Source organism: Dreissena polymorpha, chromosome 15 (genome assembly GCF_020536995.1).
Source record: "Dreissena polymorpha isolate Duluth1 chromosome 15, UMN_Dpol_1.0, whole genome shotgun sequence".
Classification (NCBI taxonomy): Eukaryota; Metazoa; Mollusca; class Bivalvia; order Myida; family Dreissenidae; genus Dreissena; species Dreissena polymorpha.
Genome location: NC_068369.1, coordinates 35,940,900 through 35,959,595, shown reverse-complemented (window position 1 = coordinate 35,959,595; position 18,696 = coordinate 35,940,900). Strand labels below are relative to the sequence as shown.

Here is an 18,696-nt window from a genome sequence, read left to right as displayed (position 1 = left end):
TGACATACACACATACTGACATACAAACATACTGACATACTGACTGATGGACAGTTCAACTGCTATATGCCACCCTACCGGGGGCATAAAAAACAACACTGTAAATGAGAAACTATATTTCCAAAGTCCTTACTAGTGATAGAATGAGGCCTGTTGTTGAAGGTCACATGCGGACTGACATTGTGGCTGGTCGTTAGGGATCCCATGGAGGCGATGCTGTCCGCGCTGGGCCCTCGACTGTGAAAAGGGGCCGCATAAGGGGTTTGCAGGGTGTTCTGTCCACGGTCGCTGCCCGAGGAGGCTGAACAGACAAAAATTATAAATATTTAAGCCTCGCTCTGAAAAAAATGGAGCTTAGTGCATGAGCATAAAGTGTCGCACCAGATCAGCCTGTGCAGTATGCACAGGCTAATCATGGACTAGTACACTTTCCATCTAAACTCGATTTTAATTTAGAAGAGATTTTCTTTTCAAGAAAAATTCCTTAAAAGCAATGTTTTGTACCTGATTATAATAAGTCTGTGCCGACTGCACAGGCTAATCTGAGATAAAACTTAAAGCACATGAATTAAGCCTTATTTTCCCAGAGCTAGACTCATATGCACCTATTTTCCCAGAGCTAGACTCATATGCACCTATTTTCCCAGAGCTAGACTCATATGCATTTTAAAATTAATATGCATCCAAGTCAATTTTTAAACAAACTTTTCTAATCAATACTTGAAAAGCCTTCTTCTAGAATTGTATAATCTTAAATACAGATACAAGACAGCCAAAACCTCCTATCAGCATATGAACACAAAATGCTGATAGCCCATTCTGCCTTTCAATTAACACAATTCATGTTTTTAGGAGATTCAATGAAAACATTGTTGACTTTTATTACCAATCAGACTCGAACACCAAACGAACAGGTCAGCATCTAAAAGCATTTTGGAAAAACAAGACTTATTTTAAAGATTTTTTTTTTAAATCCAAGGCCCATAACTTATCAGAAAATCAATGATCAGAAACAAAACTCTAAATTGATTTGTAAGTCATACATGTAAACTCACACCAACATTAGGAAAATATCTGAAAGTGTAAAGGAAAAAAACTCTGCAACAAAATGCCTAACGAATGGACAGCCTGACTAACTGTTGGACAGACTGACAGACAGACGGTCAGATGTAAAGACTGACAGCACTTTCAATGCTACTACTGGGGGGGGAGGGGGAATAAATGTTTTCCAACCTCAAACTAGGAAACTCTCCCTTGAAACTTGAACTTGCTTTTACTTAAAAAATTTACAAATAAATACTGCTGTTCCTTCAATGTTGAACTGAAACCTACTATCCTATTGATTTCTTATCATATTCATCAAAGTCAATTTTCAAACAAACTGGGCTTCAGGATTTACAAAATTGAACCATTGTTAAAAAAATATTTACTTTTCCAATCGATACTCGAAAAGCCCCCTTAAAGAGTTTTACACTGCTTAATATGGATATCTTTAACCAATCACTGCAAGAATGTTGTATCACCATATGTGCACACAATATTGATAGCCCATTCTGCCTTTCAATGAAAAAAAATCATGTTTGTACATACTTCAATGAAGACAGTGTTGACTTTAATGATCAATCAGTATTGATAAATGATTCAAGTTGATTATATCTAACATTTGACAGATCTAAATCAACTATTTTACCCCCCCCCCCACATAACCTTCGACGCCTTAGTCTTCAAACAATCAACCTTGCTTTATTTGCATTTTTTATTTATTAGAAAAACACACATGCTTGGTTGTACAAATAATAACTGTTTGTTGAATTGATTTGTGGAAAATTAACCATTTACCACTTAGATACGTATTTTCAAGCATTTGTAGTCTATTAGAAAGTTTAATTTAATAAAAGACCTTTCTCACTAAGTTAAAGTGTTGAAGGCTTCATTTCCAAACCTTAGATACTGATGAGCAGCAAACAGCATAAAACCTGAACAGACTGCGAATTACTATGGTTTGGTTTTATGCTGTTTGCACATTTTCACTTTGTTTCTATGTGGGAAAGGGTTAATACTGGTTTATGTTAATGTTTAGCAAAACATCTTTTCACAAAGCGTAAATTATCAGTATATAAGCAAAAAAGTGTTTCACGGAGTGGAAAACAAGCTTAATAAAACTACTACTTTTCCATAATATCTTGTTAATTGTCTATTAATTCTTATGGATCAGAACTCAAAATCACTGTTAATTGGTTGACATCATTCACTCAAAAACTATTTCTAAATTATTAAAATTTTAACAAAAAGCAAAGGAAAATGATGTATAGATAAAAAAAAATCAGTATCTTTTAAAAGAAAATCAAGTCCAGGCAGAATTTTTTTGAGATAAAAATACCATTAAAGCGGAAAGTGTAGACCACACTTTAAATTATGCGTATTGCACAGGCTAATCTTAGACCACACTTTATGCTTATAGCACAAGCTAATCTTAGACCACACTTTATGCTTATAGCACAAGCTAATCTTAGACCACACTTTATGCTTATAGCACAAGCTAATCTTAGACCACACTTTATGCTTATAGCACAAGCTAATCTTAGACCACACTTTATGCTTATAGCACAAGCTAATCTTAGACCACACTTTATGCTTATTGCACAAGCTAATCTTAGACCACACTTTATGCTTATAGCACAAGCTAATCTTAGACCACACTTTATGCTTATTGCACAAGCTAATCTTAGACCACACTTTATGCTTATAGCACAAGCTAATCTTAGACCACACTTTATGCTTATAGCACATGCTAATCTTAGACCACACTTTATGCTTATTGCACAAGCTAATCTTAGACCACACTTTATGCTTATAGCACAGGCTAATCTTAGACCACACTTTATGCACATACATTAATGTCTTGCACAACAAACCTGTCAACGTAGAGAGGGGGCTGGCGTCTGCAAAACCTCTGTCTGCGGTGCCATCAGATCCAGGCGCGTAGAAGTCTTCTCTCTGATTGGTCAGAGTATAACCATGTGACCCCTGCTCTTGCAGCTGATTGGCTGATCGGACATCCAAGAGGTCACCCAGCCTGGCCATGAGGTCGTGTTGGGCAACATCAGGGTGCGGCGGTGAGGGACTGTGCTTGTCTGGAGACAAAAAACAATCAAGGAATTTCAAAGGTGAAAATGAAAAAAAAAGGCAAAATGAATCAAGGAATTTCAAAGGTGAAAATGATCATGGAAATTAAAAGGCAAAATGAATCAAGGAATTTCAAAGGTGAAAATGATCATGGTGTTTGAAATGTAAAATAAATCAAGAAATTTCAAAGGTGAAATGAGTAAAGGAATTTCTAAGGCAAAACAATTAAGGAATTTCAGAGGCAAAATCAATTTAGGAATTTCAAAGGCAAAACGAATCAAGGAATCTTTAAGTATAAAAAGTCAAGGAATATCAAAGGCAGAAAAATAATGAAAAAATTTCAAAGGGAAAAACAGTCAAGGAAATTATAATGAAAAAAAAACAATGAAGAAACTTTAAAGGCAAAAGTAATTTAGGAATTTCCAAGGCAAAAATAATTCAGAATTTTAAAGGTACAAACTATACAGAAATTTCAAAGGCAAACAGTCCAAAGTTTCTTCACACAAGTTTAAACATTGAACATTTTGAAAATAACTTGGAGTTCACAAATTATCAAATTCTCTAATTAAACCTTTTAAAATACACTCAATGTAGAAAAGCAAATAATTTATTGTTTAAGTTGATTAAAAAAAAAAAATAAAAAAATATAGATATTAATTTTTCATTTATTTTTCTTCTGAGTTAAAAAAATATCCTTTACTGGAGCCAACACAGGCTAATAAGGGACGCCTCTTTCTGCTTTTATGAAATTTTTCTTTTAAAAGAGGTTTCTTGTTAGCCAAAAATCTGGTTAAGGTGGAGAGTGTCATCCCTGATAAGCCTGTGCTGACTGCACAGGCTAATCTGGGACGACAATTTACGCATATGCATCAAGCCCAGCTAGATTCTCAGAACAAGGCTCATAGTATTGTATATCAAGCAGGGCTTTTTTCCTTCTTTAGCAAAGGGCCTTATACAGCTCCATTCAGCCAAATGAAAGGCCCCTTACCCAAAGAGAATTTCAGTTTTGTCAACATATTTTTCCCCCAAAATGGAAGGCCAGGCCCTTTCCCCTAACCAAGATAAAAAGCCCTGGTATATCAATTAGGTACAAAGTTGGTATATCAATTAGGTACAAAGTATTGTGTTGGACAAGTACCTACCTAGCTGACGTGCTGGTGAATATCTGTTGTCTACCAGGTCAAGGGCATAAGTTGCTGCCCCGCCACTGGCTCTGATGTCACCATCTGGGGAACCCAGCGCCGAGTCACTGTTAAAATATCAAAATATTGAAACTGTTGAAATAATGTTTAATGGATCTTTTCAGTGTTTTATTTTTGTGAAAACATCCACCTTATTTCAATGAAGAGTTTTGTTGCATAGAGTATTTAAACCCCAAAAGTTACTCTGTTTGAGTTATGTCAAGGACACTTTTTATGTACAGTACAGTAAACTCGTTCACACGTCATATAAATACTTAAAGTAACATACATACTCAAAATCAAGAAATATTTTGCAAAATATTTTGTACAATATTTTGAAAAATAAAGTTAACACATAAAAAATCAAAAACACATAAAAAAATGTTCCTTATAACCAATTGCCAACATTTCAACGCTAGATGTGGTATGGTAACATAGATTTAACAAGGTACAAAATGCTCGTTTTTACACATGTGGCACAATATATTCCATTTTAATTTCCCGCGACAATGTCTATTCATATGACACAAACACTATAACATGGTACATGAACATGTGTTGAATATATTGTCCCACAAAAATCAAACAAAGAGCATTTTGTATATTGTAACATTTATGCTACCATACCACATCTAGCATTGAAATGTTGGCTATTGGTATAAGGAACATTGATTTGTTATGTGTTAACTTTATTTTTCGAAATATTGTACAAAATATTCGTTGATTTTGAGTGTTTATGGGCTTTAAGAAAAAAAACATTTTTTTTTAATGCAATCTTCATTTGCAGATATTATGCCCCTTGCAATATGTTCCTTTTACATCAAACTGAAAGCAAAATTTGAATCTTAGGCCAACAAAAAAATAGGTCCGTTTCCGGTCGCCAGACCATGTCTCCCGAATCGGCGCCGACCCTCAACATTTTATTGGGGTCGCCAAAGAAAAAAAAAAATGTTCATTTTTTAAAAATCCCTACCTACCGACCCTGTTTTTTTTCCCAAGGAGACCAGAAAAGGACCTATTTTTTTGTATGCCTTACCTGTCCCCAGCATACGGTTGTTGTTGCTGCTGATGCTGAAGGTGAGGATGAAAATGATGCTGATAGTGGGGATGATGAGGACCAGTAGGTCTGCCAAGGTTACTCTGCAGCTGTTGTTGTTGTGGAGAGCTCTTTGCTGACAGAGGTAGATAAGGAGGTGGGGTTGTCGATGTCATAATTTTTTGACGACCAGAATAGCCTGCCTGTGACTGACTACTTGTTCTTAGACCTGAAATACAGAAACACGATGGGATAAACTCAACTCTGTTTCCAAAGAAACTTTTTTACAGTTGGATTATAGTAACATATATGACGTTTTATTATAGTTAAATATATTATAGTAAGATACACAAGAATAAAATTACAGAAATAAAAAAATCCTCAACTGGGCTCGAACCACTGACCCTTGGTGTAAAAGTCTAGCGCTTAAACCATACCGCCATCCGTGCTCCTGTACTAAGTGGTGTATTTTATACTTTATATAAGTAATCCTCGTAATTTCACAAAATTTAATGATAACAATATAAACTCTCCAAATATTTCAATTGTTTCGCGTTTGTAATACTTCATAATTTTTTGGTTTTTCAATCGTCAAAAGATGCACATAATGGATATTTTCGAGCATAATAAATGTTCAGTATAATTGTTTTCTAGCAAATATAATAATCATCACAACAATGAAAATGTCCTAATCTTAAACAATTGTTTTCATTTTTGTCTATTTATCAAAACATGAAAAGGACCCTTTAATCCACAGAGTACCACTGTTCAATATTATGTAGCCAGTTTCAATAACACCAGTTGGGTAATTAATTAGGTCAATTTGACAGGCATGCATGATAACTATGTTTAACTTTCAAAATAGCACACAGTTTATCATCATAGAATTTCCAAATAGCCCACAGTTTATCATCATGGAATTTCCCAATAAGACACATTTTATCAGCATGGAACACTTTGGAGGTATGGATCAGAAATTTTGGGCCAGGTTTAAACATAAGACTGGCACTCTGGGAAAACAGGGCTTAATGTATGTGGATACAGGGTCCACCCATATTAGCCTTTGCAGTCCGCACAAGCGAATCAGGGTCAACACATTCCACCTCTACTACATATTAGCCTTTGCAGTCTGCACAAGCGAATCAGGGTCAACACATTCCTGCAGTCTGCACAAGCGAATCAGGGTCAACACATTCCACCTCTACTACATTTTCTTTGAGAGACTTCATTCAAACAAACAAATTCATGACAGTGGGAATTGTTGTATCTCATTATACTGTGCGGACTGTGTTGGAAATTAAGCGTTTAAAATTTGTCTCTAGTAAGAAAGGTCTTCAATTTGATTCGATTTTCTAAGCGACTTCAAATGTGTCAGAGTCCATATCTGACTTGGGATTGAACCATTGAACATAGGTCGCTGTGGTAAAATGGATATGGTATCCGCCAAGCGACCAGGAGGTCACGGCTACAATCACCACTGTGGGAGCGTTTCTTACCCTCCCCTAAATACACCAAGCATTGGTTCTAGATCCAGGAAATGGACTCACAGCGTTCTAAATAAGTAGTAAGTATTTTAATGCAATTGAGCTAAAATAAATAAGTTAAACTAAACCAGTCACCTCCTGAACACTCTATGAACACACTATAAACTACACAACCGCGACCTTATTAAAGTTTTGCTGACTTTACTGAATATCAAACAAATGGGCCTTGCTTTGTGAAAAGCAGGTTTAATGCATGTGCGTAAAGTGTTGTCCCAGATTAGCATGTGCAGTCTTCACAAGCTAATCACTGACGACACTTAACGCGTTTATTATATTTTTCGTTTCAAGAAAGGCTCTTCTTAGCAAAAATCTTGTTTAGGCGGAAAATATCGTGCCTGTTCTGGAACGACACTTAACGCACATGCATTAAACAACCTTTTCACAGAGCACGGCCTTAATCTTTACATAATTGCCCTTCACAAAAGTATTACAAAACACCAATAAATCTACTTAAAACCAGAAAAGCATGATGCTAATGATATCATAATCTCTGCTAGACAAAAAAAGCGATTATCTTAATGTGAAAACATGTTAATGACCCAAAACATGGAAATGAGGCCTAAGAGAATTTAGAGATAACAGGTTACATTATACACAAATACAAGTTTACCTGTATTGTCTGAGGCATCAAACAAAACCAACAAAAACAGACATGTTTTCCATAGAAACAAAAGAAGTTATTTTCCGGGTTTTTTTTGTGGATAAAATACTGTTAAAAAGCAGTGAAAATCCAAACCACTAGATATTCTTAATGTTGAAAGCAATACTGTTTAAAACCACAAACAATCCGAAACAAAACAAAAAGAATACACAAATCAGCGTTTTACATGAAATCACAGCACATTTTTGACGACTGGTTGATACAATCGTAAAATAACACTGGTGTTAAATATCAGAGCTTTTATGCTGTGCTGACATTCAAATCTATTGTTTTATGACATAAAGGCAGAACTATTTGGAATGTGGAGAACAAAAGAATGGTAATGCCAATGAATAGCGCCCTGATATAAAACAGACTCTAGGGTTGGGCAACCGCATGGAAATATATTTCTGAATGAAATATCCGGACATACAGACTGTAGGCTGTTTTAAATGTCAGCTGATCTGGCTTATCTCTGCTATCATATGATCCAATGCAATACATATGAGATCACAGGGGGAGCGGCTCAGGCTTATAATTAGATTTAAGAAGGAAGTTTAGTCTAGCAAATGTTCATTTGAGTGACGGAATGATTGCTTGAGACTTGAACCTCCAGACGATTAATTACTTTAAACCGATTGGACCATTTTTAACCAAAAAAAAAAACTTCACAAAAATTATTTTGCCTTTCACACTTTCCAAATTCTATGTACTATATTTCAAAATGGTCCTGACACCTCACCCTATTCAGAATCCATAGCATAAATTGTTCTCACACGTTCAAAACAATATTGCAATTAACACTTTTCATAAACTTAAAAAACATTTTTTTAAACTTCTGTTTGATTCATATTCCACATCTCAAAAATCAATACTACAGCCCCTTTTTTTGCACCAATGGGACTAATTTAAATTAGATGAGTACATAAAAAACATGACTGCATTACAAATTGTGTTTCTACAATAATCCATAGCATAGTTGCAACTTCATTACTTGCATTATATTGAATTGGGTACTTTTTTTCTTTCCGTTTTGTCATATCAACAAGCAACTAAAATAACCGTACCATCTACAATTCTACTCTCCTAACTTCGTTTGCACATAATTTCCATCAAACAACATCACTTCAGTGAAAGAGAGCAGAAATTACCATGATTGTCAAGGAGATATTCCCTTCAGAGAATCACATAGAATAGATTGGAGATTGGATGAATATTACCACTGGATTAGGTCATTGATTTTCTCCAACTCTATACTTTCTAATTAAATGACTTCCGAGGAAATGTCAAACAAAGACGACAACGAAAAAATTGCATGCAATTGTGTCCTTGGCTTTTGTTGGTCAATAAATGCAACACATTCAAAATATGAATTCAGCAACATAACATACCAGCATAAAACCAGAACAGCCTGCGAGTTACTATCTAAGGGACTACAAATGCATGAAAATACGTATCTAAATGGTAAAGGGTTAACTCATTTATACCTAGCGTCCTGAAAAAAGGACATTGCAAACAGCGTAGACCCAGATGAGACGCCGCATAATGCGGCGTCTCATCTGGGTCTGCGCTGTTTGCTTGAATGAATTTCTTTATGAAATATTCTAAATATAGAAATAAATATACTTGACACCCCTAATTTTGGAAATAAATTGATCCAATTTAGAAGGATGGGAGAGTCCACTGGGCATAAATGGGTTAATAATAATGTGACTTCAATTTCCAAGTCATAGCTAAATAAATGGCAAAATAACAATTCAACATATGGTCCCTCTGATTAAGTCATTTCAACTTCCTCCAATACATCATAGAATAAACAAGAGACAAATGTCAAAGTTAAACTAAAAAGCTTCATTTTAGTTTCCTCCAATACAGCATAGAATAAACAAGCGTCTACTGAATGTAACAAGTCATGTCACTGACATTTTTATACATTTTTACTTTTTTCCATTTTTATGTTTATTAAGTTGACATACATCAACTGTTAAAATATTAAGTCAACCTTTTTGGTAAAAATAATGTTTTTACCAAATTTTCGAAATTGACATTACGAACACATGTCATTTTCTGAATGTAAAAAGTAGCGTAACTGACATTTTGTTAACTTGTCAGGAGATGCAAAAAACTGTTATATTAAAATAATAAACATTTTTTCGTATTCAATTTTTCTGATTAGTATTACAATAACACTTTAAAAACAAAACAAAACTCCAAATTGATATGTCTTTTTAAAACAATAAAAAATTAAGAAAGGAGCAGTTTCCATAATTTCAACATTGAAATAATTTTGAATGCAAAAAATAACGTATTAGTGCTCTTACTGTATTTGTGAAAATGTCTGAAAATATGCTTTCCTGAACAATTTACAAAATGTCAGTTACCGTAGTTATAACATTCAGTAGATGATTTTAATGTAATAGTTCAGCTACAAGTATCAGGGAAACTCAGCGAAGTTCAGTGCCAAGTTTGAACCCTTTCCCACTCAGAAGCAAAGTGAAAATGGCTATGTGCAAATGGCATAAAACCAGAACAGCCTGTGAGTACTCGCAGTCTGTTTAACCCTTTGCATGCTGGGAAATTTGTCGTCTGCTAAAATGTCGTCTGCAGAATTTCTAAAATTAGCATTTTCTTCGATTTTTTTCAAAGAATACTATCAGAATAGCAAACAGTTTGGATCCAGATGAGACGCCACGTTCTGTGGCGTCTCATCTGGATCCAAACTGTTTGCAAAGGCCTTTAAAATTCAGCTCCAGCGCTTTAAGGGTTAAGTTGTATGCTGCTTGCTGCTCATCAAAACATGAATCAAATAAGAAAGGTATTTAATTAAATCTAACTTTCTAAGGGACTACAAATATGTAGTTTTAAAAGCTTCATTTCCGAGTCTGTTTGCACATAGCCATTTTCACTTTGCTTCTCAGTGGGAAATGTTTAAACTAATTTACCAACAACTGGAAAACAGCAAAGGGTACATGGAATATCGCTGATGATTGGACAAATTCTGAGAATCATAATTGAGCCATACTATAGGAAAACAGGGCTTATGCATGTGCATAAAGTGCTGTCCCAGATTAGCCTGTGCAGTCATCACAGGCTTATCATGGAGGACACTTTTCATTCTTATGCTTTATTTTGAAAGAATGAAAGTGTCGTGGCTGATTAGCCTGTGTGGCTGATAAGCCTGCGCAGACTGAATTAAGCCCTGTTTTCCCAGAGCAAGGCTCAGAATATATGAGTCGCATTCTGAGAAAACTGGGCAAAATGCAGGTGCATAAAGTTTCGTCCCAGATTAGCCTGTGCAGCTCGCACAGGCTAATCAGGGACGACTTTTTCCACCTAAATTGGATTTCTGCTAAGAAAAGACTTCATTGAAACGAAAAATGTCATAAAAGTGGAAAGTGTCGTCCCTTTGCTGACTGCACAGGCTAATCTGGAACGACACTTAACTCAAATTCATTTAAACACCTGTTCACAGAATATAAGCCCATATAAATCATTGTAATAAAGCCAAATATCCTTACATCTCAGTCTCTCAACCAGTGGCTATTCTTATTGCAGAAACATTGGGCCAGCAGTGCATTATGTCAACATTCACTCCATTCTCACCCTGTTTTTATGATAATTTGATTGCAATTTCACTGTCCACTAAAACAAGCCCTGTTTTCCCAGAGAGACCATGTTTTTGACACATTAACCCTTTGCATGCTGGGAAATTTGTCGTCTGCTAAAAATGTTGTCTGCTGAATTTCTAAAATTAGCATTTTCTTTGATTTTTTTTCAAAGAATACTATCAGAATAGCAAACAGTTTAAATCCTGATGAGACGCCACATTCTGTGGTGTCTCATCTGGATCCAAACTGTTTGCAAAGGCCTTCAAAATTCGGTCCCAGCACTGAAAGGGTTAAGCCCATTTTCCCAGTGCCAGGCACAAATTTCTCATTAAAACACAAAAAAAGAACAAGCAAAGCATCACATTTCTACTAAACTTAAATTGGTGTTGTAAACTCCAATCTTGACCTCTTAAAAAACAAAAACACCTGTTTGCCATTCTAATGAAACCATCTTAATGGTTCACTAATGGGAAATCCCTGCTATATAGGGTTTCTGATTACATTTTCCCACATCTTTCTGTATCATTAAGCTGAGAACCAGTTTTTTTCATGTCCACCCAAACCTTGTTGTTTCATCTCTAGTTGAGTTCACAACTGCATTTCGATGCAAAACTCTTTGTTTCCCATAATGTTTGCTTGTGTAATACCTGATTATGCTTTCTTTATAAAATGAGCCTTGCTCCGGGAAACCAGAGCTTAATGCATTTGAATAGAGTGTTGTCCCAGATTAGTCTGCGCAGTCTGCACAGGCTAATCAGGGACACCACTTTCTGCTTTCATAATTTTTGGTTTCATCCAATGTAGGCAGAAAGAAGTCAGTCTAACCATTTCCCACCAACCAAACCATGAACAAGTCCCTTTAACAACCGCAGTGAACAAGTCCCTTTAACAACCGCAGTGAACAAGTCACTTTAACAACCGCAGTGAAAAAGTCCCTTTAACAACCGCAGTGAACAAGTCCCATTAACAACGGCAGTGAACAAGTCCCTTTAACAACCGCAGTGAACAAGTCCCTTTAACAACCGCAGTGAACAAGTCCCTTTAACAACAGCAGTGAACAAGTCCCTTTAACAACCGCAGTGAACAAGTCCCTTTAACAACCGCAGTGAACAAGTCCCTTTAACAACAGCAGTGAACAAGTCCCTTTAACAACCACAGTCATTTTGACTGAAAAAAGTCAGTTTAAGCCCCAGACATATTATATTTCTGTAACCTCATTAAAAATCAGATTTCATGGCATGTGCCCTTATATAGTTTGTTTGAAGCCATGGGTAACACCAAGTAACATCTCGGAAAGTTTTAATTGATGGTAGAATTACACAATTCCTTTTTTATTCTTCTATGTGAAATAGGTCAGCGGTTACCCTCTAATTTTGTCACCACAAAACTTGTGTTTAACAAGATAACATGCATTTCACCTGACCAAATTACTTGCATAACTCGTATTTCACCATATAAACCATTATCGTTTCAATCGTCAGATAGGAAACTATTCCAACTGCACAAAACTGTGTTTTGTTGTTTTTTTCATTAAAATTTGGGGCTCAGGTATTCGGCCCTATTCCCAATGGAAACAAGTATATGTATTTACTATTTACTATGCAATTTTCCCAAATGGGACCTAAACATTCCAATTTGAAGTTTTCCTAAACAGATATTATTATTTTTAATCTCATCATTACATTCATCTCCCAACATGCTCTATAAGTTGAACATTAGTGAATATTTCTTACTAGATTCAAGTTTTTATGGCTCCATTTCAAAACCCTGAGATACTGATGATCAGCAAACAGCACAAAACCTGAAGAGACTGCAAGTTACTCGCAGGCTGTTCTGGTTTAATGCTGTCTGCACATAGCCATTGTATCTGTGCTTCTGTAAGTGTGAAAGGGTTAACCTTGTCCTGCAAGTTAACCCTTTGCATGCTGGGAAATTTGTTGTCTGCTAAAATGTCTTCTGCTGAATTTCTTAAATTAGCATTTTCTTAGATTTTTTTCAAAGAATACTATCGGATTAGCAAACAGTTTGAATCCTGATGAGACGCCACGTTCTGTGGCGTCTCATCTGGATCCAAACTGTTTGCAAAGGCCTTCAAAATTCGGTTCCCGCACTGAAAGGGTTAACAAGAGGCCTTTTATTTCAAAATTTGCTGAATAAGCCCTGAATGTAATAAACAAATCATCATGCTTCAGCAGAAAGCGTTCTTTTACAAGTAATGCTAAAATACCCTATAAATTTTCTACAATCTGCTATGTCACTTTAGCCTCATGTTGTGATACCGAAATTATGCAATAAACATTCTTAAAATTGAATGAAAAATCACCGTGATGTGGTAATAAAAGATATCAGGGTACGCGATAAAACCTTAGTCATTCGCTTTCTTTATAAACTAATATTTAAAGCCAGGCCTTTTCCTTGCCTTTTTTAGAAAAAAAATGCAATTTCAGGATTGGGAATAAACTAATAATTTCACTTTATATTAATTCAAATTTGAAGATCAAAATCATATATATCATATAATATGCTTTGTTAAACGTAATTTAAATAAAATTGAGATACAATAATCATTACACACTTCTTTCTAAAAAAAAATATTTTTTGAAATTGGGATTTTTTCTTTATTGGGATTTTTTTAAACAAATTTAGTTTGGGAAATGGCTCCATTTAACAGACCCATAGATAGGCCAGAAAAAGGCCTGAAAGCATGTCATAAGACACAAAAAATGATGCAATTACAAAGTCAAACCTGTCACAGCACTAAGACCAATTAAACATTATGACATTGTTAATTATTATGGGTCATAACTTATGGACACAACAGCATTAGTCTTTTCTCTTTTTAATAACTGCCTGCAGGTTAAATATTTATTACTGAACAAAAATTGCATAAAACATTCATGAAAAAAATGTCTATTGCTGTGCTGATCAATCAAGCCATGTACAGCGCGCACTAGGTTTTTTAATCGTATGTTATACTCATTAAAGTACGGTACTGTATGCCTTGCACCTTAATAATCCATTGAATTTCACAAAACAAGACATTGAATTTTATGGACTCTTTATAGTCAATAAAGTAAAGCAACCAAAAGGAAGTCATTTATCACCCGAAAAGTAATGTTCATATAAAAGTCAAGACCATGATCACGATCAAACACAGAACAAAAATTATTCCCGGTAAATTGGTTCGAAATTTTCCGCATTGTAGCACAAGTTTGTATCATGTGACTACAACATTTTGAGCAGTGTGAATGAAAATTATTTCCACTGCCAGTCATGTGTGATTTTGTACTGCAGATAGCTAAATAATCAATGAATATGACCTTGAAATCATTCAGACTGCGTGCACAACCATAAATAATCGCCTATCCATGTGCGAACTTGATCGAGTCCCATTGAAAATAAGCTGGTCAAAGCAAAAAACGAACAAACCAGAACAACTAGATCTCATGAGCATTTTTTTTTAAATTTCCAAGTTTCTGAATATGCGTGTGCTTCCGATGATAAAATTAAAATTCCGTACATAACTCTGACTCTATCTCGAACTTGTACGTAGGTCACTGATAACTTGTAAGGATGTATCACTGATAACTTGTAAGGATGTATCACCTGATAACTGTAAGGATGTATCACTGATAACTTGTAAGGATGTATCACTGATAACTTGTTAAGGATGTAATCACTGATAACTTGTAAGGATGTATCACTGATAACTTGTAAGGATGTATCACTGATACGTGTAAGGATGTATCACTGATAACTTGTAAGGATGCATCACTGATAACTTGTAAGGATTATCACTGATAACTTGTAGGATGTTCACTGATAACTTGTAAGGATGTATCACTGATAAACTTGTAAGGATGTATCACTGATAACTTGTAAGGATGTATCACTGATACTGTAAGGATGTATCACTGATAACTTGTAAGGATGTATCACTGATAACTTGTAAGGATGTATCACTGATAACTTGTAAGGATGTATCACTGATAACTTGTAGGATGTATCCGGGGGGATGTATCACTGATAACTTGTAAGGATGTATCACTGATAACTTGTAAGGATGTATCACTGATAACTTGTAAGGATGTATCACTGATAACTTGTAAGGATGTATCCACTGATAACTTGTAAGGATGTATCACTGATACTTGTAAGGATGTATCACTGATAACTTGTAAGGAATGTATCACTGATAACTTGTTAGGATGTATCACTGATACTGTAAGGATGTATCACTGATAACTTGTAAGGATGTATCACTGATAACTTGTAAGGATGTATCACTGATAACTGTAAGGATGTATCACTGATAACTTGTAAGGATGTATCACTGATAACTTTAAGGATGTATCACTGATAACTTGTAAGGATGTATCAACTGATACTTGTAAGGATGTATCACTGATAACTTGTAAGGATGTATCACTGATAACTTGTAAGGATGTATCACTGATAACTTGTAAGGATGTATCACTGATAACTTGTAAAGGATGTATCACTGATAACGCTGTTTGGATATGATGAGGATGATGCAATTGAAATTTCTCCAGCTTTAAAAGATAATTTTTTTACCCATGAGGGTAAATACCCCCACTTTTCAAAGCATGGGGGTAAATGGTCAAATTTTGCCTTGCTTGAAGGGTAATTTGCTTAAAGTAAAACAAGAATTATAGCCGGGGTACAGACACACTACTTAAATCATGTTAAACACAATAAACCATTAACTATGTGTATTCCTTCATAGTAGAAGGTTTTTTATATCAGCCTTGTATTGTGGCAGATTTTATATTTAAGACAAGCTTCGTCCTTATCTCCACCACCATGAGCCACGGAAAACCTTTCGCCAACTTCAACAGTTTTTTATTAGCGTTTAAGTGTGTCCTTTTTGATTTGAAAACAGAGGAAATTAAATCATTCAGTATTGGCAGTACAATGTTTTTACTCGATACAACTTTGCCATATAAAAAGAATCAATTTTAATTTGAGAAGTAATTTGTTTTGGCTTGAAGAAGCCATGCTTACCTCTTCATGTAAATAAACACATAAGCGCTTGACTGTCTGTTAAAAAATAATCAATACTAAATTTACCATGCGTCTAATGTTACACAGTATACATACCGCTGGCTAACTATTTCTACAATCCAGCGCACAAATAAGCTCTAATTTTTACGATAACCAGTCTCATATTTTGCGAAAGACAATCAGCTGTTTATATTTTTGTTAAAGTTGTACACAGAGAATTTACATCATTTGCGTAAGTCCAGATTGGCTTGCTTAAATGTACGCACGGAAATGATAAATTGAGCGTATCTTGATATTTTTAATGCGTATATTACGCTGATACGTAGCTTATCAAGGACGCTGTTTCTCTGAAATTTATCAGAATGTCAAACAAAACATTTTGCGGAATGCATGTGTTTTTAGAAGTTTATGAGGTCCTTCTGCGCTTAATGCTGCAAGTGTGGAACAGAATGTATCCCAGCACTCCTAATTTTATTATTTGACTCATGAACTTGAGGCAAATTTAAATTATAGCTTCAAATTGTCAGCTATTTGTTTTTATAATGAAAGTTAGGGAGGACAGAGTACCAATCAGAAATCCCGCCTGTCCGGTATGGTGACCACCAACCAAGCTTACATGCTTCAGGGTACCGGATAGAACCCAAGTTGTCAAGGGGAAAAGCCCATGTAGAAACCACTGCCCTAGCCGGAAAGCCAATATTTTGCAAAATACAGAAAATTTAAACAAACTTTATCACCTGGAAATAAAGCAGTCTAACAGCTGAAGATTATCAGAAACCATCAGTTTTCGCAATAATCAAAAGACTGTCACATTTGCCACTATTATTTATGCTGAAGTCTATGCCAAATATTTACCAACCAGTCTGGTGGTAATGTGGTCTTAAAATAAATAGATCCAATCATTAATGAGAAAAAAAGATAAATTAAGCCAATCATTAAATAAGGAAAAAGTTGCAATTAAGAAAGCACAGGATGGCTGTAAATGTGTACTTTAAGAATTTATGGTTTATGAATCCTATATTGCCTAATGCATTTACTTATTTCAATTAAGGTGAGTCAACTATTATTGTGTGTATAAAAATAAATACATATGTAAATTAAATTAATTACAGATTTAAGTTTGTAGGTTAAGTGCAACTAATTTGAAACAAATGGCAAAACATTATTGTGAACAATTATTTGGATGGCAAGAAGAAAATTCTTATTACAAAATCTTTTGATGTATTGGTATGCATTCAAAGAAAAATGCACAACAAAGAACAGAAAGCGCAAAGAACAAAATGTACTTTTAGTTTGTACTTTAAGTGTGTAAGATGAGTATATTTCATAACCACTTCATTATAATTAAGCAGTTAAATGACACAGCTGGATTGCAACCAATCAGTCAAACAAACTACTTCTCAACCACACGATTGGAGAAAATGGCTGTAACAATTGAGCCTTGTTCTGGGAAAACTGGGCTAAATGCATGTGTGAAGTGTTTTCCCCAGATTAGCCGTAGTCAACAAGATGTTACATAATTATTTTCAGCTTTCTCATATAGATTTCATTGCTTTTGCTTCATTACAATATTCTTTCCCAACCATTTTCAGGGAATTTCGCCAGTTTAAACTTTTTTCACACCACTTTACAAAAATTATTGTATCATTCTTAAATCATAGTCTTCAAAGCATATACATTTTTTCTTTATTGAGCGAGAAAAATAAATCCGTTTTCGCCATTTGTTTGAGCAAATTGCAAGATAATTATTATAGCCACTTTTCTATTTTTTTGGCATTAGGTAACAATTGCCAATGGCAGCGAGAGCCCTGATTTATTGTTATGCAAATACAGCATTCCTGCCCATGTACCACATATGTATGCAATAAATAAAATCCAAAAGCATTATACGCCCTTCGATAAGAATCTCTATTCATTGGCAAAACAGTTATGAAAGATTCAAGTCCTACATGAAGTTATTTATCACACAGGTGAGAATTATGACTTCGTGCAAATTGTCTGTTTAGTCATTAGTTCTAGCTGGAACCCGATTCACACCAGAAAATGTTGCGTACATAATAAACGCCGCATTGGTGCACAAAGGCTCCATGTGACATTGAAATTAACAGGCACATGGTACCTTCTTGCACCAACGGGGAGATTTGTGTTAGTTTGTTTTGTTGTTTGCAGAACAGAGCAACAATTTGCTGCGCAATCAAGATAAAAGCTCATAGATTATTAGCTGTGTCATTTATACATAGCTACCAACATCTCATTTAAATTGCTGTGTCATTCATAGACAAGAATGGTCTAGGGTACAGGCAAGAAACATTTTATGCTTACAGCAACATAATATCTTTTGGTTACTTCTAAGATAACAATCATGTATTACACACTGTGGATGAATGCCAGCTATACATTTCAAAGAGGTGGATACATTTTAAATGTTGTATTGCAGACACTAATGATATCACTGATATATTGTCGTTGTCAAGTGATGAAAAAGTTTGGCAACAGAACAGAGATTGTGTAAGAATTTACAAGGAAATGTTTATGC

The 18,696-nt window shown here is 35.0% G+C and overlaps 2 protein-coding genes across 2 annotated transcripts in view; one reads left to right on the top strand and one right to left on the bottom strand.

Annotated features, from left to right (window-relative positions):
* LOC127860461 (protein TANC2-like) overlaps positions 1 to 5,569 on the bottom strand; it is a 30,686-nt gene extending 25,117 nt beyond the window's left edge. The window contains exons 1-4 of the mRNA XM_052398542.1: positions 5,344 to 5,569; positions 4,269 to 4,375; positions 2,916 to 3,134; positions 134 to 301 (exon numbers count right to left, since the gene is read on the bottom strand). Coding sequence (XP_052254502.1) covers positions 134 to 301; positions 2,916 to 3,134; positions 4,269 to 4,375; positions 5,344 to 5,519 — 670 coding nt within the window. The 5' untranslated portion in view covers positions 5,520 to 5,569. The remainder of the gene's footprint in view (positions 1 to 133; positions 302 to 2,915; positions 3,135 to 4,268; positions 4,376 to 5,343) is intronic.
* Positions 5,570 to 6,770: 1,201 nt separating this feature from the next.
* The window catches only part of LOC127859685 (uncharacterized), a 46,136-nt gene continuing 34,210 nt past the window's right edge, over positions 6,771 to 18,696 (top strand). Inside the window, exon 1 of the mRNA XM_052397192.1 lies at positions 6,771 to 6,907. Coding sequence (XP_052253152.1) covers positions 6,771 to 6,907 — 137 coding nt within the window. The remainder of the gene's footprint in view (positions 6,908 to 18,696) is intronic.